Source organism: Condylostylus longicornis, unplaced genomic scaffold (genome assembly GCF_029603195.1).
Source record: "Condylostylus longicornis isolate FDR11 unplaced genomic scaffold, ASM2960319v2 ptg000081l, whole genome shotgun sequence".
NCBI classification, from domain to species: Eukaryota; Metazoa; Arthropoda; class Insecta; order Diptera; family Dolichopodidae; genus Condylostylus; species Condylostylus longicornis.
The window spans coordinates 1,130,953-1,154,595 of NW_026578049.1; the positions used below are offsets into that span (position 1 = coordinate 1,130,953).

Here is a 23,643-nt window from a genome sequence, read left to right on the forward strand (position 1 = left end):
AGTTGTATATATAAACTCGGTTTGGCAGTATAGACTTTGTCTGACGGGAAATATTAGAAATTTTTAGTTTGGGTCATAATTATTGGTAAATTTTGAAATAAAGTCTGAGATACTTTTAGTCTGATATGATATGTAAACAGTTATCAGATTAAATCGCAGATTTCATCTTATAGATTTTGTTTTACGTGAAACTAGTGCCTTACGGTAAATGACAAAATGACTTATATAAAAATTCTATTTTGTATTAATAACGAAAATGGTTATAATTTGTGTTAAATTGCACGCATGTATATCCCAAGATTAGAATATTTAACTTTTTTAAATCACACGCATAATTTTAAATAATATTTTGATATGTAAGAAGTTTTACAAAGAAAATTTTTCTCATAATCTTTTAAATTTCCTACATAAATTGATTTGATATGACGGGTAAATTGAAGTGCTCGAATAATATAAAACAATTTTATTCAATTTAATTTTCCATTCCATAATAAATTTCAACTAAAAAATAATAATTTAGAATTTTATTTCTATTTTAGCTATACTCTTACTTAATATTAAGTAAAATTCAGAGATCAACTTTCTTTATATTGAAGGTCAAATCTCCAATTTAAATGCAATTATATAATAATTAAAGCATTCATAATATTTTGGAAATAATTTTCATTCTGTTTGCATCACGAATTCGTCTTCTCCTCTGTCTTTAAATGATTTTTATTTTTTTTGAAATTATTTTGGCAAATGCATCATACTTAAATACTACAAGCATATTATTTCTAAAAATAGAAAATTTTTAATTTTTTATTTTTGCAATAAAATTAAAACTAAAAATATTTTTGAAGGGCTTTCTAATTTTTTTCTTATTTGAAATTTATTAGAATAAAATATTTTGCATAATTTAAATTATACACACAATAATTTCATTAAATTTAATGTACATATGTATGTATGGGTATTGGGCATTATAGATTTTATTGTTTATATGTATATGTATGTATGTATATTTTATTCTAAAGTATATCAATCAAGGTTGTTTATTATTAAAAAATTTTCAAAAGTTCATTGAATTCAATATTGCTTTCATTCAAAAATTCGAAGTAATTTTAAATATTTAAATATATAGTTAAAAAAAATTTACTTTTATGTTAACAATATTACTTTTATGGTAAAAATTTAAAATTATGGTAACACTAATTCCAAACTTGTTACAAATATTTAGTCTATAAAATATGGGAGTATTTCATACATATCCATATACATATAGATTTTATGGAGTGCATATCATACGTATGCATATACAAGACTAAAATAGTAACGCAACTAGCCTGATATGTCCAATGCTACAATAATCGCTTAGTCGCAAATAATAAATTGCTCTTTAGTATGTTTTATAGTCACTACCTATAAAATAATTATAACATAAATGATTATATAATTTAGACCGAGAAGGAAATAAAATAACTATAACGTGACAAGAATCGTAAGAGGCAAAAGAAACTTGTGGTCTGCGAAACGTAAATTGACTCTGTTTGGTATGAAAGCCATCTATTAGTTAAATGTATTTTTCATTTTTGTCTCTTCAAATACATTCATATCAAATGATTCCTTAAAAAAATAAAATACATTTAAATGATATTCAGCCATTTGCATAGTACATGAACTTTTAAAAAAATATTCTGTTTACTTTCAATTGTTCATCTTAATCCACTCTGCTATATCTATTTCAAATATATTTTCAAATTTAGAAAATAATGTAGATTAGATCAGCTTAAGCATGGGGTAACAATGCACCGCGACTGAAGAAATAGACCTATTATGCCTCTCCCTTTCAGCTATCGAGACCTATTCTTCTGACAAATTCGAGTATCTTGTGGGGCTTCATTGCAAAACTATTAGGAATAACGTTTGCATTACGTCACTATATTATTTGACTATTAATAATATTATTATCATGCACAATATTTTGATAAATTCCCAACAAAAAAAAAAATCAAAATTCATATAGAGAGCAATTTATAAGTAAAAAATTCATTTAAAGTTATGAGGTATATAGACTCAAAACATCTGAACTCACATATTTTGTGGTCTTATAAATCAAAATTTTTTTACCGTTAGTACGTCAATTATATATAATGTGCACCGAAATTAGGTTACACGAAGTGTGGTCCGCAAAAAATTTAAAAATTTTTCATCTCTGCTTTACATTTAATATATTAAATACTTAACACAAATGAAATAAGAGCCTCTATATTATAAGCACTAAAACAAAAACATACGGATATATGTACATACATCCATATATGTACGAATATTATAGGCATGGGAAATTTTATGATCTTAAAATGTTTAGGCATAAAAGCATTACTAACAATAATGGTTGGTGTCAAAAACGGAAGTAAAATGATACAAAAATATTTTGATGTGAACGTCATTTTGATGTAAGCGTACTCATGTATGTATGTATGTAGAAAGAGCTATTAAGTTTGCAATAGATTTTGTGAACATGAAAGTTTTATTTTTCTACAGTAAGGGAAACTTTTACACTTTTATATAAATACTATCATCATATACATACATACATACATAATATGTCAAGGTAATAAAGAAACAAAATAAATGTGCATGTATGTATGTATGTAAATTAATTCAAATATCACGCGATTATATCTAATATAAGTATGTAAGTAATTCCCTCTTTATGACGAGTGGTAGGTAAATTAAAAAAAGAATATTTTTGTTATTTTATACAATACAGGTGAATTCTAAATTATCGCCTTGAAATAAAAATTCGAAGTCAGTAATAGTTAAAATATATGTAGTTATGTATGTAGATATGTAATTAACTTCTTGATTTACAGCAAGAGCATGTACGTCTGCTGTTTAATTTTGATGTCTGTGAAATTGGCGACGTGAAAATTGAATTTTTTATTATTTATAAAAATGGTTTAATTATGTACTAATGTAAAAATAAAGTTTATTGAATAGCTGCTAATTAAATATGTACGTACATATATGTATTTACTAATTGTTATATTTACTAAACTATGTACATTTATGTCAGTAAGTGGCCATGACATAAAATTTTGTATTTTTTGCAGTAGTTTTCTGTAAGTACGTTGTCAATGGCATTTTGAATTCCTTTTAATAGTTAAATACACACAACTATTCAATGAGGATACAACCAACATTTTATAAAATAGTTTCGTAGTTGCTGTTGAAATAAGTAAGTAATATTTTATAAGATTTTCAGTCTCGTTTATTGGAATTGAGCACAATTTAAACCTGCTTTTTGTATTCTTGTATCTTATTTCAAACTAATATTCAAATTCACTGTCAGCAGGGCTCAGCGTATTGCAGATCTACAAATCTTCTGGAAGATTCAATATCTACCTACAAGATTATTTGAATAGTTACGAGAGGCATGTCACTTGTCTTGTAAAAACTCAAAATAAAACACGATTTTTTTTTATAAACATTGTGTAAGACAAAAAATTCAGTGAGATTTAAAATGGGGTAATTGTCCATTGTCTAAATATATTAACAGTATTTATACTTCAAAAAGATATTTAAAAAATTTAATTGTAAAAATCTGTTATCATTATTTAGCAACTTTATTTAAGAAATATTTTCTGAAATAAAAAATTTTGTAAAAAAACATACAATAATTTGAAGGTTACAAATGAAATTAAATGTGAGATTAAAAATAAACATAAAACTGAAATTTAACAAAATTCTCACTTTTACATTTTATAAAACACTCATAACTCTTTTATATTCGTATATAATAAGAATGTATAAGAGTTATGAGTGAATTGGAATTGGGTCATATAAAAAATATTCACTATTTACCCACATATACCCACAGAAACAAGTTCTACTTGTTGATTTTCGTTTTCTTTCATCTTTATTCTTAAAATACATTCAGAAATATTTCAAAGAATCAAATAAATGCCGGCATATTGGTATTTTTATTAAAAGTTTTAGTTTATTTGATAAAAAAATACAAACATACAAACAAAATTTTAATACATTTGCAATATTCAAAAATAATTAACGATAGTTAAAATTCTACTATGAGCTTTCTATTTGTTGTGAAGGTTTGTTTATTGTTACGTAATTTTGGGTTTTGTTTTGAATTATAAATTTTTATTTTGTGCCACACCACAAGTTCAAAACCTATTAAATAATTTATCAGGCAATTTTATTTATTTTTTTTTTCTTATTTAATCAGGTAATTAGCATTTTTGCTTCTTTCTTTTGCGGTTGTTTTTGTTTTAATCTCTTTGCAAAAAAAAGAAAATTAAAAGTAAATTTTAAAATATTATTTTGTAAGCCGTAAAATAAGAACAAAACTGAGGAACTTGTTATTTGGTAAATCTACCACAAATTTTAATATTCAAGAATGGTTAAATCTCAAATTTAAAAATTTGTATTTAAAAATTTAGGATTAATTTCAAATATACTATTGATATTACTTAAAAATTCTATAATTCTATGATCCTATAGTTGTAAGTTATACAATTTTGAAGACGTCAGATAAATAAATTGAATGAAATGCTTCTCATCAGCATTTTATTTAAGCAATCATGTTTTTTCAAAAACAAATAAAAAATTTTTTAATTTAATTTTGTTCCATCGTATAATTTTAATTTAATGATAAAAAATTCATGTGTATTGTATGTGATGTCAAAAAATATTCTGATAAATTTTTATCAAAATTAACTCTAAGGAATGTTATAAATAAAATTGAGTCGCAATCTTAAGTGTAAGTGACATGACATAATGCAGAAAATTATAAAGACATAGAGTAAATGAAATTTCTCTCTCTTGTTATGTTTTACAGCAATTTATGAATTGATTTTTGAATGTACAAAAATGGTTATTAAATCAGCCCATAAAATATTCCGAGTTTTAATTCTTTTGTTAAGAGCAATGTTATTTCATATGTATTGAACATACATATGTACAATATTTACAAGAAATTATGTTTACAAGACGATTTTTTGCAACAATGGTTGACATACGTTTCATCCCCCTTGCCAATAAGCTTTGTTGGTAAGTAGAATGAAACGTATGTCAAACATTTTTGCAAAAATCGTCGTGTAAACTCAGTTATATTTATATTAAAAATTATTAATCAGAAGCACATGGGATGCTATAATCAATAAGACCTCATAATTAATAGAAAATTTCACAAAAATAAAATAATATTGACAAATTCTTTCTCATTGTTCTTTTACTCATATAATGAAAAATTAAAGTTAAATTTTTATAAAATAAACAAATTTAAAAACATTATTTAATTTTTCAATTGAATTGTTAAATATAGCTAGTTAACATTTTATGTTTATGTTAAAATATTAAGTAGTTTTGACAGTGAAATAATTTTATTTAGAAAATAATGACGCTTTAATATTTGATTTTGAAAATAAAATTATTCAAAAGAAGGTATAAAAGGTAAATGGGTACAATCATTAACTTAAATTACAACCGAAACGGGAAAAAAATGAAAAATTGACACAATTAATATTAATAAGAGTTTGTAGTCTTCCAATTGCATTTTCTCTAACTTTGATATTGTAATGTTTACTTCGAAAAATAATTTTTTTTTATTTAACTTTTAACAAACTAAAAATTTTTATAAAGTGTACGTTATAGTCTCGCCATTAATATAAAGCATAACAAGTAAATTTTTTTATTTTTCTAGTGTACCTATAGTCTCTGGCATCAACAATTTTTATTCCACCAAATTAAATAAGTTGGTAGGTACTGTAACTAATTGAATTTAATTTGGAATTTAATAAATTGCTTTAATTATACACGACTTTAATCAAATGTTTTATATGTACTTATAATAATAATGTATGAATTGTTATCTGATAAATTTGATTGTTAACATACAAAAATTATTGTTGAAAATTGAATTTAACAATAGAAATTTTTTTTTTATTTTGACAGCCGAAATCGCAAATAAATTTGTTATTTGTTAATGCTTTTTTACTTTAATGACAATAATTATCGTAGTGATAATTTTTCCAAAAATACATACTACATATTTTGTATTTAGAAAATTTTAAATTGTACAATAGTTAACATTAAGAATGATATTTTAAGTTGAAACGTTGGTAATTCCCGTAGAGGTATAAAGCTTTAACTACATTTTTTCTACAAGTAATATTAAAGGAATGGAACTTGTTGCTATTTCGATAATGCTACAAAAATTTTGTCAATGGCCGTTCTACCAATTCTTTTGAATATTTCTCTAATTTGTACAAATATATACCTAGGTATACACATACAGTACATGTTTTTAGGCAAATTGTATTATTAAAAATTCCAACAATCTACTTATGTATTCAGGCGGCGTATATTCAAATCATATGCAATGAGCGCTGGAAAACAGGGGAACATTTATTATGCGCAATGTGCAATATTATTCATTGATTTAAAAGCGGGAAAGCTCACTTTTTAGGAAACGCGTAAAGCGCCGAACAGGTCAGAACCGGTCCAGCGTATACATGTGGGGCTTGTTGATAAATTTTAAGGTAAAGTCTATTTCTAATTGTAATTTCAATAAATTTCTTAACAATTACACCCGTATTAATAAATTTAATTTCTTAAAGCATTTAATTTATAATTAAAATTTTTCTTATTATGGTGTTTATAAATATAGAAATTTTAATATTTTATTAATGCAACACTTGAAATTTGTCTTCCCTCATAGGATTATTTTTTCTTGAAATTAATCTTATGGAAATTTTAAGACACAATAAATAGTGTATTAAATTATCGCATTAAAGTTAACAATTGGTGTCAAGAAAGTATTCATCTATTCATACCATATATAAAACACTAAAATAATTTTATCTTATCTCTAAGATTATTTCCATATAAGATAAGGAGAAGAGCTTTAACAAATAAATTTAATTTTATGATTTTAAAATGGTGTTAACTAAATAAATAAGGTGCTCGTGAAAAAAAAATTATCATTTTTTAAATAATTCTCTTCTTGTACAATAAACAAATTAAAAAAGAGAGTAAATTGGCAGAAGATAATAAGAGAAGAATTATAGAGGGTGATTTTTTAAGTGTTTGGTTTTTAATTTTAGAAAAATAAGAATTTGAAATTTGAATTCAATTTTTTTTTCGAATCGATAAATTAATTGTTGCCACTTCGTTTATAAATAGAAATATTGGTGAGGATTAAAGTTTAGGTATTGTGGATTCGAGTTGTGGATAATTTTGAGGCTTTTTTCGCACACAATTCAACGAAAACACACTTATTACAATAAATCGTCTGTAGGCGTGAAATCGCAATTATATCATTAATTTCACGTGCATTCTTAATTTGTAATTAGTATGTCAGTCTCTCTATAGCGAAATGCCATAAACCAAATTGAATTGATTTTATGTTGACTTTGACAGATGTAACAATTCGCTCACAGAGTACCGAAAATAACTAAAATTGCAAGTACGATATTCCGAAGAATATTACAAGTACAGCAGTGTGAAATAGTCTGACAGAAACATCTCTTTTCCAAAATATATTTAAAATAACAATATTGATGTGCTTCCTAACTTTCAGCAAAAATGTCGAAAACTTATGATAATTTCATAACTGAACTTTTAAATTTTATTGTGCATTAATGTTCTAGAATATAGAGATAAGACTCCAATATTATTTAAAATCACAATTTAGACCGCAAGTAAAAGTTCAAAGTTTAAAACAATTCAACTTATAATATAAACAACTTAATAAAATTTAAATATAACTAATTTTCGTACATTACCAATTAAATTCTATTATCTAAAATCAATTGATTCTTTTAAAATTTCCTAGCAACCGATCCAAAAAAATCAAAACACATACATTCATGTATGATATGTACATAATGTACAAAAAAAGAGATTCTGTATCAAATAACAAGAAAAATATAGAATAAAGTTCAAATAGACAAATGTTTAAAATGAAAAATGAGACGGAATAATAAACAAATTAATTAACAAGTTCCTCACATTCATATAACGTACTTTACTATATTATGTGTGTGTACTCTATACATTAGATACCATAAAATATGAGGAGGATACGAGTATTTCGGATCGGAAATAAAATGAAATATTGAAAAATAATTGAATGAAAGTGTTTAAAATAATTTCCAAACACTTTGCGGAATATTCAATTACGCAAATAAACTTGTTCAAATAGTTCACATAGAATATTGTGCATATACGTATATGTATATTTGAAGTAGTATTTGCTTAACATGTTGTGTATTATATGAGGCGTATATATTATATTTTAGCTAAGTATAAAATTATTCGCGCTTTAAAATTGAGATTTTTTGAGAATTGAGAAAATTTTCTGATTTACTTTTTGCCATATTTAAGAACACATAGACTAAACTTAAATATAATCAAAAAATGTTTAAACAAAATAAAAATATTTGCAAATATGCAAATGAAATTGTTGAAACTAGGTTCTTATCAAACTTTCAAATAGATTTCAATTAAAAACAATTTGGAAAAAATCAACTAAATCTAATGATTCTGCAGCTTTAATACAATTTCTATTGACAATACTCGTATCGCAATTCATGGGAAGCAAAATGAAAAACATATGAAGCAGAAAAATATAAATGCGTGCAAAGCTTCATTTTTATGATCTTTGAACTTTATAACTTTGTCATTGCCATTTTTCTGTTTTATTAGTAAACACTCTATATCGACTCTAGTTTACATGGATCATTTAATATCGAATAATGCTTTGGAAATCAGAACACAATATCATATAGACAGACATTTTCATCTGAAAATTTGAATTTTTTTTTTCCAAATTATCGCTTTTAAAATTTTGTTCTTGTAATATTGTCTGAATCTTGTCAAAAATTAACAATCTGTCATAAATTAATTAATTTTTGCATTTATTAACTTAGATCACCGTAATTTAGTATAAAAATTGAGAATTTACTTTGATTTTCGCAATTTCAGTATATTTTTTTTGAGAACGAAAATTGAATCACAAAATATCCTATAGTTTTCTAGAACAAATATAAATTTATACCTTAAGAAGTATGTACAGAATTTATTAACTTTCTATATAAAATGTGCAGTGAAATTCACGTGGATTTTAAAAATATTTTTATTTACTTTTATTCTTTCCATTCTTATTTTATAAACACAAATAAAAAAAATAACAAGAAAAAATATTGCAAAAGAAAAAAACATTTTAGTGGAAATTATAAATTGGCAAAAGTTTTTCTTTATCCAATAAAATTTCTTTTTATTTTCTTTTATTTATTTTTATTCATTTTATAACAATAATCGTATTTATTACTTAATATAAAATTTATTTTTTATACGTCACATAAACTTTTTTTAAAGAACGAAAGAGAGAGAGAGCGCACGGATTATCCAAGGTAACATTTTAAGAGGGAAAATTATCAGAGCATAAAATTTATACGAATGAATGTCAAGTTCATTTACAAGGTATCTATATAATATAAAATAACTGACGAAATAAAATAAATTTGTTTTTAAATGATTCTAAGTTGATTAACGTAATTTAATTTGATACAGTGATTCTGTTACTCAAGCATGCACACTTATATGACCTATGAAAAATTAAAGCTTTCTGACTTCTTATGTGAATTAAAGCTCATTTTATTTTGAAGTTTAAGTGAAAGGACAGTGTTAGAAACAACGTTATACGAAGGGGCAGTCAGCATTCACTTTCATTATAAAAACAGGACTGGAGCGGTGAGCGGAAACGGCGACGATTTCCATTGTTAACCTAGAATAACAGCGGAACGATATAATTGAATAAAATGTCCACACACATGGCAACAAATGATGTCATGAAATATGATGTGATGAAACATAAAACGACAAAATGTAAAACAGAAATTAAGGCTATTTTGCCGACGACGATTAAATTCACGACGTTAATTTCCTTTGATTCTGGGAAGCTCATTTATATTATGTGTATTCTACATGAATTTTGAGATTTCGCCGATAAATTTTTATTGAATAAAATTCAACTAAAATTTCTAATAAATTCAAGCTTCTATTTCAGTTTTAATTTCCATTACTGGAATTTTGGGTGGTCCGTGCTTAAAAATTAAATTCAAATTACTTCTTTTAAAGCTTTGAATGCTAATAAAATATAATTGCAATTTTAATAGATTTGCAAAGCTTAAAAAAAAAACTTTTAAATATGAAAATTAATCATTTTAAAGCTTTAAAATTACTATTATATTAATTACATATTTAAATATACATTTTAAACTTTCTAGTTAGAAACGATAATAATAAATTGATTAATTACTTAGCATTATATTGCATTTTTATTTTATTTTGTTTAAGTTTCATGACTAATAAACAGCAATCGTAAACTGCAAATATGCATTAAATGCAAAAATTTATATATGTATGCATGTATGTAAATTTAAGAATAAACAAAACTTATATATTTTAGCATTCATTGCAGAATTACGGTAATAAATTTACTGTTTTCCAGTTCTAAATAAAATTGAGACTGTAAATAAAATTTTTATAGGTAATAATTTATAATTATGATAGGTCAGAAAATTAAATAATTAAATAGCAGTAGTAGAGCTTTAATATTTGGAAAGAAAAGTGTATAAGGTAATTGTGAAATATTTGCAATGTTTTTGAAAGTTATTAAAATACCGAAGTCTTGTTTCTGTTTCTAAACTGGGAAGGAATTAGTTATTGTAAAAATTTTGGCGTAAGATTGGTGACAAGATTTGGAATAAGGAGTATTTTGCTATATAATTCCTGATTTGCGAACTACTGCATGTCTGAGTTTCTATTTATTGTTTCAGAAATATTTTCAAGTAGCCACAACATGGACATGTAGTGCATTAGACGATTGAGAATGACAAAAGGAATTTTCAGTACGTTCTGTTCCCAGCAGTCTAAAATTGAAATATATACATATGTATTTTGAAATAATGTGGTTTATAATTTTAAATTAATCGTAAATAATAGTTACTTCTGAAAATGCAGTTCGCACTTTAATTTACCCGACTAATATTGCAATTTTTAAAAAAATTGTAGTTAAAAATTTGACAATTTAATTCTTTGCTCAATTTTTTTTAATTTTATAGATCGTTAATTGAGTTTTAAAATACAATTTCTGTGAGACAGTGTTCAATTAATGAATGACACAAATTCTAGACTTAAAAATCGAACTTTTTTTGTTAAATTCTTACAAACTATGTCACAATTTAAGGCATACAGAAAATAGTTTATCAAATATATTCAAGTCAATGCTTATCAATCAATTAATTTATTGGGTCTTTATTTTGAATATTTTACGACTGCTATAATTGTTTAATTCTGATATGTTTAACTATGTATATCCAAATATAAAATTAAATTATTAATTATTTTAATTAATATTATTTGGTTATATAAAAATTATTAGATTCAGATTTCATAATAATTACAGATAATATTAAAAAAAGATAACATCAATATGTAAAAATAAACTGGAACTACTACTATTAAACTTTCACAAGAAATACAATTCTTTCATTTTAATTAAAATGTAATATTGACCTAGTTATTTGTTCAGAAAATTCAATTTTGACATTTATGTACCATTCTGTTAGCAAACAAAAAACCCTAAACAGAAGTCTTCTCGTTGAATATCCATAACAGGATTAAAAATTTCTCAGGCAATCGGTCAAATATCTTAATAAATAATTAAAAAATCATTTCAATAATGAATTTAATTAGAAATATTTTGAAATGTTATAGAATTTTAATTAATATTTTTTACACATAATCAATAGAAAACATCATGGACGTAAAATTTTTTGATGAGCTTCCCACTTTCAAGGGCAAAATTATGATAAGGATGAGAGAGAATTTTATTATTGTATTTTGATATGATGCAACATCTACTTTATTTTTGTTATTGTTCGCCAGTATATTTATACAATATTATGTTCAGCTACGAAAGACAGTAAATAAGAATCAACCTTGAACTCAATGAAAATATAGAAGAAAAGGTCAAAAGAACAGATAACAGAAGTAGAAGAAAAGGTCAAAAGAACAGATAACAGAAGTAGAAGGATAAAATAAAAATATTTTCATTTTCTGTTGAATTTAATTAGAAATTCAAAGAATTTTTCTCTATGGAATATATTTCTTAACTGTACACATAAGTAACGTAGATTTTGAGTCGCACATGTTATTAATCATAAATATCTCTATATAAATATTCCATACACAGAGTGAATGTGACTTACATTACATTACGTTTTTACTATGAAAAAACTACTTGATCAAATGTCAGAACTGAACAACTTGTTCTTTGGATATGAAAAATATAAAATGTTAACAGAGTACATTTCTGATTATATTACAGTATAAGGAAAAGAAAATTACTGAAAAAAAATCTTAAAAATTTTGATTTTATATTAAACTAATTAGGAAATTAAAGAAATCTTGAATCTCTATAATGCGCTACTAAAAAAAAAATTTCTTTAAAATAGAACTTCAAAATTAGGTTACTAAATCGACAATATATATATTCATATTCAATGAGTATAAGAAGAAATTTAAAAATAAGCATACTTTCAAGGAAAATTAACTCTAGGGTTTGAAAAAAGTGTGAAAAATGAAGATGTCTTATTATTTTTTATCAACTAGAACTATTCTATGATGCCACCTTGAAAGCACTGCCGAGCGATATACTCGAACACTCTGTATATTCTTAGTTACAGATTTCATCTCCTTTATCACATCCTGAAACTTAAATATTTTCTACAAAAAATATTTAAGAAAAGAGAAAACAAAAAAGGATTTAACTAGACACTTTTCTTTTTTGCCTTCTTATATTGGAACATTTCAAAATATCATTAAAAAATGTCAGCATTCCTAAATAAATATACTTTATAAATAATTTCTTATAGAAAAAATGTACACTAGTAAGAATAAGAAATGATATTCTACGCCTTTATCAACGTATCAACCTACATACAATGTTTATAATAACTCTTAAATTACATGCTATATAGATATACATATAAATGTTGATACAAATGTGTTATATGGACATCTATCCAAACATTCATATATTTATTGTATAAAATATAGTATGTAAATTTAAGGTGGTAAGAATTTTAAAATTGTTATTTACACGATTTTGTTAGAAATTTTTTTTTATAATAAATTATTATTTACAATACGTACTTAGTTATTTAATAATCTAAATACATAAACATTCATGTACACATATACATGTGGTTAATGTAATATAATATTTATTACATATTAATTTAAATAAGCTTTTAATATTAACTACATACTTCGAATTTTTCAACAAATTTTATAGAGAAAATTTTATAGAAAATTTTAATATTACTAAGATTTTAAATTACTAGATTTTAATATTACTAAAATTTTTTTAAATTAAATATTACGTATATTAAATTTTAAATTGTAAATTGAGATTTAAATGAGATGACAACCAAGTCAAGTCATAACATTTTGTTTTTGAACTTCTTAAATACTTTAATTAGAAAGTCAAATTGACAAATTGTTAAATTCTTTTACGATTTGAATTAAATATAATTTTTCATAAAATTATTTCTTACTTTAATTAATTAAAATTCATAAATTAATTGTGCTGGTATTCTTGTAATTCATTTACTTATCTTTGATTCTATTTCTAACTTAAGAAGCAACAAATAGGGCAAAAATAAGTATGAAAGATTTTAAAAGGGAAAACTTAATACATTTTACAACAATATAGACAAAAATTTATACATATTTATATATGTATGTAAGCATATTACATTTTACCATTCATAAATAAAATTTATTCTGTTATAAGTGAATATGAGACTCACAAATCGCATCTCTTAAACAAAAGATATTATGAAACAGAATTTCTAGTATTTCTAAAAAATCATACAATTTTTTGCATGAATTTTGTGATCCAAAATTCGATTTTTTGAATATTCATTAAAAACGAAAAACAAGAATTCTATCTAATATAATTTTCATGAAGGAACCAACAAAAATTGTATATGTACTCAATTTTATAGCAGAGCGCATGTTTTTCACAAAACCCAAAAGAAAAAGAATGAGCAAAAGAAAATCACATTTTTTTTTTATTTCCTATTTGGCTTTTAAAAATTTTAACATTTTTACAAAAAAAAAAAAAATTTCAATATTTAAAATTGTGTAGAATAAGAAAAACGCGCAAATATTTGATTTATTATTTTTTTTTACTTTTAAATTTTCTTTATAATAAATATTATTAAAAATTGCAACGAAATAGAAAAACTTTGAATATTCTATCGGATCTGTTTTGAATCTGTTTTCAGAGTACAATGAAAATAATTCGTCATATTCATTGTAATGAACTTTAAAGATAATAATTTATAGAATATGAGAGATTATTGAAGAAAATAAATAAAATTAAAAGAAAAACTAAATAAATAATTATTGATGTACGTGTAAATAAAATATTTTATGAGCGAATTTTTTTGTTAAAAATAATTCTAAAAATATCTTTGGTTTTCATTTAATATCGATAATTTGGTATGAAATTCACATTGTTTTAAACAATGTTAATCACAATTTCATTAAGATTATTATTGCACTTAATAAATGCATTTACGTATTTAGCAGTGTTTGTCAGAAATTTAGAAATTCTACAAACATAGAATAACTTTATTATTTTTTTTTATTTTCTCCAACTTATGTATAAGTTAAAGAAAATTTTATTAATGTTGTGAATAAAAGAAAAAGTAGCTCTATTTGGAATAAAATTTTTGCACTAGCATGCATGTATCAGCTGTTGCACAATAGACTGCACATTTTGTTTGCAAACAACATTGTGTACTTGTTGTTTAGTAAATAAACTACATTTTTTTTTCGAATAACAGGTGTAAATGCGTTTTTTTTCATTCATTATCAATTTTGTTTTGGAATTTAATTATGTATATATTGTATATTATTAATTTTAAAGGAATCAAGAAAAAAATGATTTTTAAATTAAAATTATATTTAAGTAGATAATATTCAAATGGTCAAATATTTAATTCACCTCCAAATTAGTTACTTTTAAGAACGCGCCAAAAATTATTACTTACTGAAATTTTACTGAATTTACATTTTTAATTGAATAAAATTATTATATAGTATAGTTATACAGAATTGGTACAAAAACAGAAACAGAAATTTTTAAGCGATAAGTGAATTAAATTGAATTAATAAGTAATAAATAGGTAGGTGGGTAGCTGAATTTGTTTACATGTATTTAATTTTCCAACGTCAGACACAACGTATTATTTTCTAGGCTCTTAAATCTATTATTTAAAACTTCCAATTTTAATTTTAAATTTAATTGAGAAAAAAATATCACAAAATTTTAACCTTGCCTTATCAACATTTTATTTTAACACAAATTTAATGCGTTCACAAAATACTTATCAATGGAATATTTAAAAAAATTTTCTTAACACAAACACAAACTCACTAATAAGGTATTAATATATGTAATTTGTTCTATATCTAAATCTATAGAAATAAATTTGTAGTGCTATACTATACAGGGTCTCATTATACATGATATACGGTGTACTGTACTGACATGTGTTTCATGAATGAAGAGAAATGCCTATTTTAATTTTTAATATATAAAGGAATTGACTGTGGCACGTACACAATTTCGAACTCACAATTTACTCCAATTTCTATAGGCGCTCATGTTATGTCTGTGTAATATAAATTTAACATTTTTTGTAAAAATTGCCTTACATTTTTCCCTGTTTTAATATCTTCTTCTATACATACACAAATTTTTTTTCTGTTGTAATTCCCTTACAAGTATAAGTTAAAATAAAGAAAAAGGATAAAAAAAAATCCTACCCCTTGTTATCAAAGAACATAATGTAAATTGTATGTACTAATATATGGACATACTTATGTATTTTTACACAAGTTTTAAAATGTAATTATCGAAAAAAAAATCGCGTTTTAAATAAAATTAATTTGTTTTTTTTTTTTTTCAACTTACAGCTTGTAATTCTTTTTCAATTTCACCAGCTCTAATAACTAATGGTCCACGAACAGCATATTCCATAACAATGAAATTTGGATTAATATTATCAACACTGACATTATAACAATTTCCACTTGTAGTTGCCATATTGCGTGCGTTTGTTTCAATATTGTTATTATTATTATTTAAATTTGTATTTAATAAATTCGAATTTGATGTTGATGATGTTGTTGTACCAATAGAACTGGTACAATTACTGCTGTTACTACTGGATGAACGTTTAATGATTTTTTGTGAAAAACCGGCATTTATATTATTACTATCGCCACATTGAGTATTTAAGTTAGACTGATTGTAATTGTCATTTAAAATAATTGTATTCAGCATTGGTGGTGCTGCTGCAAATGATGATGAAGAGCTTTTTGTACGACATGCTGTAGTTGTTGCTGCTGTTGCCTTAACAGAAGGCTTTGTATTTAATAAAGAGAATTTATTAAGCTGATTTTTTGTTGTTGCTGCTGCGCTGCTACTTAATAAACGACTAACAGAAGACATTGTTATTGTTTTTTTTTATTATTTCCTTTATATTAAGTTTCTCTTCAAAATTCTTTAATAAAATTTCTCTTAAATAATGTGATAAGAAAATTTTCTCTTAATTATTTTCGGTTTAATTTAATAGTTTTGCGTAAACGTTCACCTTAAGAATAATAATAATTTGAGTATTTTAGAGTAGACTTTTCTTTCACGCAATATAGGAAAAATTCTTATTATTTAATTTTTGATTTTAGAATTTTCTTCACAACCGAAAATTAAAATTTTGAATTTTAATATAATTTTTATGTTCCTTTTCAAAAAGTTCAATTCTTATTTTGAGAATTCGATTTTGTAAAGTTGAACACTTTGAAATTTTTTTATTTTAAGGCGCCTTTAATTTCCTTTTCGTGTTAAATTAAAGATTTAAATCATTATCCTCTTATCCTTGACAAGAAATTTGGTTGATTTGAAATCTGAAATAAATAAGTAAATTAGTTATTTTGATTATAAAACGGAAGCAGAATTTTTTTTTGTTTTTAATGTTTGAAATATAAAATTTATGTTTTAAAAGAATTTGCAGACATGTTTTCAATTTTAAGTTAACTCTTAACTATTCGGGTATATACGTACATATATATGCATAAAATAATACAAGACATTTATGTTAGATGAAATGCGCTGTAAAAGAAAGCTCTGATAAGAAAAATTCGGGTCTCTAAATACTATGGCTCACAGTAAAATTCGGAAGATGTTACTCAATCAAATCAGCATTAACTCTCTTTTATAAGATCGAAAAAAATGAACTTCTATATAACTTTGGTTATTTTTCACTATTTTAATAAATCAGTAAAATAAAATTTTTTTCCCATCAACAGGTAGGTAACTATAAAATAGCTTTTAAGATAATGTTTGGTAACATTACTTAATAAAACAATTGAAAAACGTAAAATTAAAGACAAAAATGTGCGTGTTTAAGACGTTTGAATGAAAGTTTCAAGCTTTAAACTCAAAAGATATTTTATAGTAAGTTAAAACACATACTTTTTATTTAACTATGGCAGTTGTTCTTTCTTTGCACTAATTATCAATGATCTAACATAAAGCATCCTTTAAAGACAAAAACATTTTACCAATAACTCTCTGCCACCGTAAAATATGATAAATTATTATAACAAATTTTATAATAGAATTTTATTACATTTATTTTAATTAATCTTTTACATAATAATTTTAGTATTATATACGATCGCTGAAAAATTTATTCAAAATAAATATTAGGTCATTGTGTGTATTATTATTAGATATTTATTCATTAGCAACTTTTTGTAACATATTTTGATATTCTTGAATTTGTAATTCTTTTTCAACAATCTGGCTCAACAAATTATCCATAACATCTTGCAATCTCTGTTTTAAAGTAGGATTTTGAATTGAAGAAATTTCTGTTTGTTTTTGATTTTGCTGATTTTTTAATTCATCACATTGTTGTCTTAAATCTAATATTTTTGTTTTAATTTCATCTTTAGACAAGTGCGGTTCAGATAAATCTTCAAAATCGGAATAATTATCTTTTTGTTGGTCGAAATATTCTGATGACATAGCACCATCATTACCATCATTTGGTCCGTCTGAACTATCTTTTAATTCATTAAACATTGTTTTGTCGAATTCCGTAACAACATTTTTACCATTACGTGAAGATTCTCCTTCTTCATTTGGACCACCGCTGACACCGTCATTACCAACACCTCTTGCACCACTAACAGAATATTCAGATATTCTACTATCTTCAGCGGAAAATCTACTATTCTCTTGAATTTCACGCATATTTCTTGATATTCTAGTTTCTTCTTCATCTGACGATGATGAAGATACTTCACCACCGAAAATATCTTGTTCTGCTAATCCTCTTGGTGTTAATGGTTGATTAATATTAGCTTCTCCATCTTCATCAGAATCAGCAGGTGCTTTTCGTTTAACTTGTTGATCTTGTCTCATATTTTCATCTTGTTTATCATCATCAGTTTCATTTTGTCCTGGTTCTTTATTGTTATCTAATTGATCTGATTTAATATTTTCATCATCTTCATTAATTACTTCATATTTAACACTTACTGCATCGTTATCAATTCGAAGTAAACGTTTAACTTCTTTTTCTATTTCTGGTGCTTCAACGTATTTCTTTTTTAAAGTTTTTCTAAAACGTCTTTTACGAACGTTTTTACATGGAGGTGTTACACCATGAGGCCACAAAAATTTTTTATCAACCTTATTTGGATCTTTCTTTTTCGCTTTATTTGGTGATTCTTCTTCTTGTGGACTATCAGGTTCTTCTTTACATATCATTATTTGACAAATGTCTGCTGTTTTATAAAAACTTTTACTATCAATTGTTTTTAGTGATTCGATTATAGTTGGTAAATCTAAAACTTTTGCATGTAATAGCCAGTGATCAAATCTAACTTCACCGTATCGTACATCATTCTCTAATTTAATAGATAACCTATCTTTTAAATTAGATCCACTTTGAATTGCTTCATGTAAAACCTTTGCTGGTTCTTCGGGTATACGTAATATAAATTGAGTTTCCAATTCAACTGGATCATCTTTTTTTACTTCAGCTGGTTTCATTTTTTTTTATTTTTAATAAAAATCAATACAAAAAAAGAAAAAAGTAAATTTCCGTGTTTAGTAATGTACTTTTGCGAATGACCTAAAAATAAAAATTTTACAATATTCTTTGATATTTTTCTATCAATTTTTCAGATTAAACAATGTAAAAAATATTTTTATTAATAAAAAAATTGTACAACTTACCTTTTCCTATTAAATTCGAATATCTTTTGCAAAATTATTTTTTTCTTCAGCCGTCACAAATAAATAGCAAGATTGAGTGTAAGACAAACTGTCAAATTTACAGTCAGAAATCGGTCGAAACGGTAAGAACAAGTTTATATCAGCGATACCAACATATTTATAGATTGTTTTGACAGCTTAAATAATCTTATGTATTTATAACTTTATGATTTATATTTTCGATTTAATACGCGTGTATAAAGTCATTTTAATGCAATAAAATATAAATAAATTAAACAAACATTTTTATTACACATATATTATGTATAAACAGAAATTTATTTTTCTATAAAAACTTTTTACCACGTGAGAATTTATATTATTGGCATAAATAGTCGATGTATATTCGCATTTGCTTTGTTTAGTCTGGGACATACCATTATCATAATAAATGTCCTTGTATATTTTATGTTTTGTTAAATATTTTGAGGATATTGTACAAAGTTGCACAATGTTTAATTTTGTTTTTTCACTAGACAGTTTGACGGCAATTCAATTTGTATTTTTATTTATTTATTTAATCTAGTTTTTCAGTATGATAATATCATATGTACATTATATTGTATGAAATGACAATCAAATTTATAACCATTTTATTAATAACTTGAGCGAATAATAAAAGAATTAACAATAAAATTATTTTTCTAGCTATAACTGACTTATTATTACAAAATTCAGTTGAAGTCAGTGTTGTCACTCATGAAAAAATTGGTACAAATTTTCGAAAAAAAAGGACAGAATTAATAGTATTATGCTTAATTTTAGAAGTTTTGTATGTAATCTAATTTGAAATTGAATTCAAATTTAAACTTTCTTACTTCAAATATTACTATATTACATTAGGTTGGTTTGTTGTATGAAGTCTAAAAAAATTTTAGGATATGTATAAAATTTTATGTCTTAAATTTTTCTTAAAGAAAAATTAAAGTTTAAAAGTGAATTTTTAACTTAATTTTAAAGTTTTATTACATTTTTATAGTGAAATTTTATATAACAACTTTTGCAAAAATGAAAAATTAAAGTTTTCTTCGAATTTTGCAAATGAGCTAAATACGACTAATTACTAAAAAAATGGGCCTTGGGCCTAAATGATTTTAAACAAGAAAATCCTATGTTAATTTTTAAATCATATTTTATTTCTAAAGATATTGCATGACTGCGATTTGCATAAGAGGGATTTTTGCTTCTTATTTTGAATAGGACGAATAAGAACCGTATGTTGAATTAGAATAAGAGTGTCATGCTATTTTATCCAAAGAATTACACTTTTAGTCTTCAAGTAAGGTTTTATTTAGTCGTTCTACTTTCACATAGTTTTTACAAGGAATCTAATTTACATAATATTTTAGGGACTCCATATCCTAACACTTATCCTAGTTTTGAAAATGGATTATTTTCGTGATAATTTTTCTAATTGAATCTTAATTGAAAATTTTTTTCAAAAGAAATATTAAAAACACAAATCAATCCTATATTTTGCGGATATCTATAAAAGAGCAATAAAAGAAATTATACAAGCTGTTTCGGCAAACATTAGTGATTAAATCTTTAATCCATATTTATAGTTAATTTTATTAATTAAAATTAATTTAAAGAAATAATATCAAACAAATTGTTGTAGGCAGGACTGGCCCAACATTTTTTTTGGTAATTTAAAAATTACATAATTTGAATTGAACTGACTAATTTATTTTTTACTTCACTGTAATTTTAATTAAAATATAAAGAAACTTTTTTTATATGTACACAAGTTTGCATATTAAAACATAACCAAGCACTTTGCTTATTCTTAGTATACGTATTGCATTACATGAATTCGAATATATCTACATAGGTATACGTATTTGCTACTATGACTCGCAAATTAGTTAATTTAAATTGCTTGATAATGATAAAGCTTAATTGAATTTTAAATACATTATATTGATTGCTTAAAAAAAGTGAAGTCAATGGAATAAATTAAATTATAAAAAAAAATCATAAAAAAATTGATTTTAAAAATTAATTTATACATTATTTAAATTAGAGCAAAATACACGGTATTACTAACTAGTTAATGAGAATCTACATATCCATTATATGACACGATAGAATCTATAAATGCACAATAGTACAACAACCTCATGGTGTGATATTTCACGCTTAGTATTACAATTTTATTCAATAATTTTATTATGTGGTAAGTGGATACTTAGCTGAAACAAATTGTGACCGATCGTCTAGACCCTTGTAAGTAATAAAGAAATTTTTGTCGTTATTAGGTAATAACGGTATAATAAATTGGTAAAAACATGGTAAAAATGTTAACTTAGAATGAAAATTTGGAAATAGCTGCTTTTTAAAAACAAGGTTCAAACAATTTGCATCACAATTCCTTACAGAGTTTCTTTCTCTGCTTTTAATAGAAATTTATTTATTTTGTAAAATATTAAGTGTGTTATGCCATGGTCATTTTTATTATATTAAGTAAATTATAATAATACATAATGAAATAATTTTATTTGAGTAAAAAGAAAAATTACAATAATTATAACAAGTCATGCGCAGTATTTAAATTTTCATCTTTTTTGCAAAATATTTTATAACATGCTATTTTAATCATACACAAAAAAAAATAATAAGAATAATGCTTCAACATTCATATTACAACAAAACAAGGCATAAAATAATAGCTCATTAGCGTTGTGTATGGTTTATGGCTTACTGTGTAAATTGAAAAAATATTTCCGTAAGAGATAATTCTAAAAAATATAAATAAAAGATTAATAAATTGTAACTACTTATCTCTATAACAAGTACATATATGTACCTATGTATATATACTAGTTAGCCGCATATTTTATAAGAGACATTGATTGAAATTATATAATAAAGACAAGTAATATTACGAAGTGTTATTGAAAAAGGCCACAGCTGTTTATCATTTGTATAATCACATTTTTACACATTATTTTATTGGATTCTTATGCGATTTATTTGTAGTTTACATACCTAGGTGGACAGGTACCTACCTATGTACATGAATCTACGTTATGCATATACACACGTATGTTAACTAAGCTTTTACATAAACTGAATCTAATCGGAACATACTTCAGATTTGCTTGATAACATAATATTTTTTTTTGGTTTTTGAACTATGATAACAGTAAATAAGCAATATAAATAATTTTACACATTTTAAAACTATTTCCTAAATTTGTGCTTGGTATACCTATACCAGACTACCTACCTACTTGCACATCTACCGATTTTATTCTAATATTCTCTGTTGTTTGATTTAGTCATATATGATAAGTATTTACATATTTTGCTAATACATATTTTTTTTAATATATGACCTTGAGGAATATTTTTAATACATCGCAATAAATTATTTTAAATTATTTTCAAATATCATGATATACACCAGGTTATCTACCTTCATAACATCTTTATATTTAAAATTAAGATTGATAAAAAATCTTTTAAAATCTTACTATTACGATACTTTACGAATACTTTACTTTTGTCTTAATAAACAAACAAAAACCCAAAATACCGGCATAAAACAAAAATTAAGAGAAAATAAAATAAAAAAAATATATGTTGTGTACCTACATACATAATTATATTATGGTGTTATCCACTTTTCTTTCGGGACATTAAAGTGTTATGTCATCACTTTTTATATGTAAATATAAATCACATTCTTTGAAAGATTTGTTTTAATAAAATTATTTATTTATTGCTTCGCAAAAAGGTCAAATTATTGAACAAATAATCACAATATTATTTTCATTGCCTTAACTGTGCTGATAAAGAGTATTCAATTATTTTTTTTTTCTCAAGCTTAATTAATTTTACGTCAACTGATTAATTTTCTTTCATTCTTTTTTTTACTCTTAAAATATATGTATGTGAAATATTTGATTTACATAACACTTAAAATAAATATTTTAATTATGATTTTTATTATACTTAGTAAGAAAAAAATTTATTTACCTTGTTTGGGTTAACAATTGAAAAGTTTTTTTTTATTAAGAATTTTTCCAAAATAGAAATTAAATTAGAAAAATTCTTATTAATTGAAAACAAACACCACTATTGACACTCGTTAGAATGGAACTGAAACTAATTATTACGTTTATGTTTTGTTAAAAGCTCCGTAGGAAAAATATTAAAAGAGAATGTGATTCAAAAGGAAAATTCTTCTCTATCCAAAA

General features: G+C 24.0%; 2 protein-coding genes across 2 annotated transcripts in view; both read right to left on the reverse strand.

Moving 5' to 3' along the window:
• The window catches only part of LOC129613146 (alanine aminotransferase 1), a 33,138-nt gene extending 9,570 nt beyond the window's left edge, over positions 1-23,568 (reverse strand). The window contains exons 1-2 of the mRNA XM_055527099.1: positions 23,423-23,568; positions 16,064-17,055 (exon numbers count right to left, since the gene is read on the reverse strand). Of these exons, the coding sequence (XP_055383074.1) occupies positions 16,064-16,603 (540 nt within the window). The 5' untranslated portion in view covers positions 16,604-17,055; positions 23,423-23,568. The remainder of the gene's footprint in view (positions 1-16,063; positions 17,056-23,422) is intronic.
• Positions 17,778-19,464, reverse strand: LOC129613147 (transcription initiation factor TFIID subunit 7). The gene is made up of 2 exons (XM_055527100.1): positions 19,400-19,464; positions 17,778-19,295 (listed from the first exon to the last, which is right to left on the reverse strand). The coding sequence occupies exon 2, from the start codon at positions 19,211-19,213 to the stop codon at positions 17,888-17,890; it is 1,326 nt and encodes a 441-aa protein (XP_055383075.1). The 5' UTR covers positions 19,214-19,295; positions 19,400-19,464; the 3' UTR covers positions 17,778-17,887.
• Positions 23,569-23,643: the final 75 nt, after the last annotated feature.

Coding starts and splice junctions, on each gene's coding strand:
- LOC129613147 (XM_055527100.1), bottom strand. CDS start 19,213: ATGAAACCAGCTGAAGTAAAAAAAGATGATCCAGTTGAATTGGAAACT.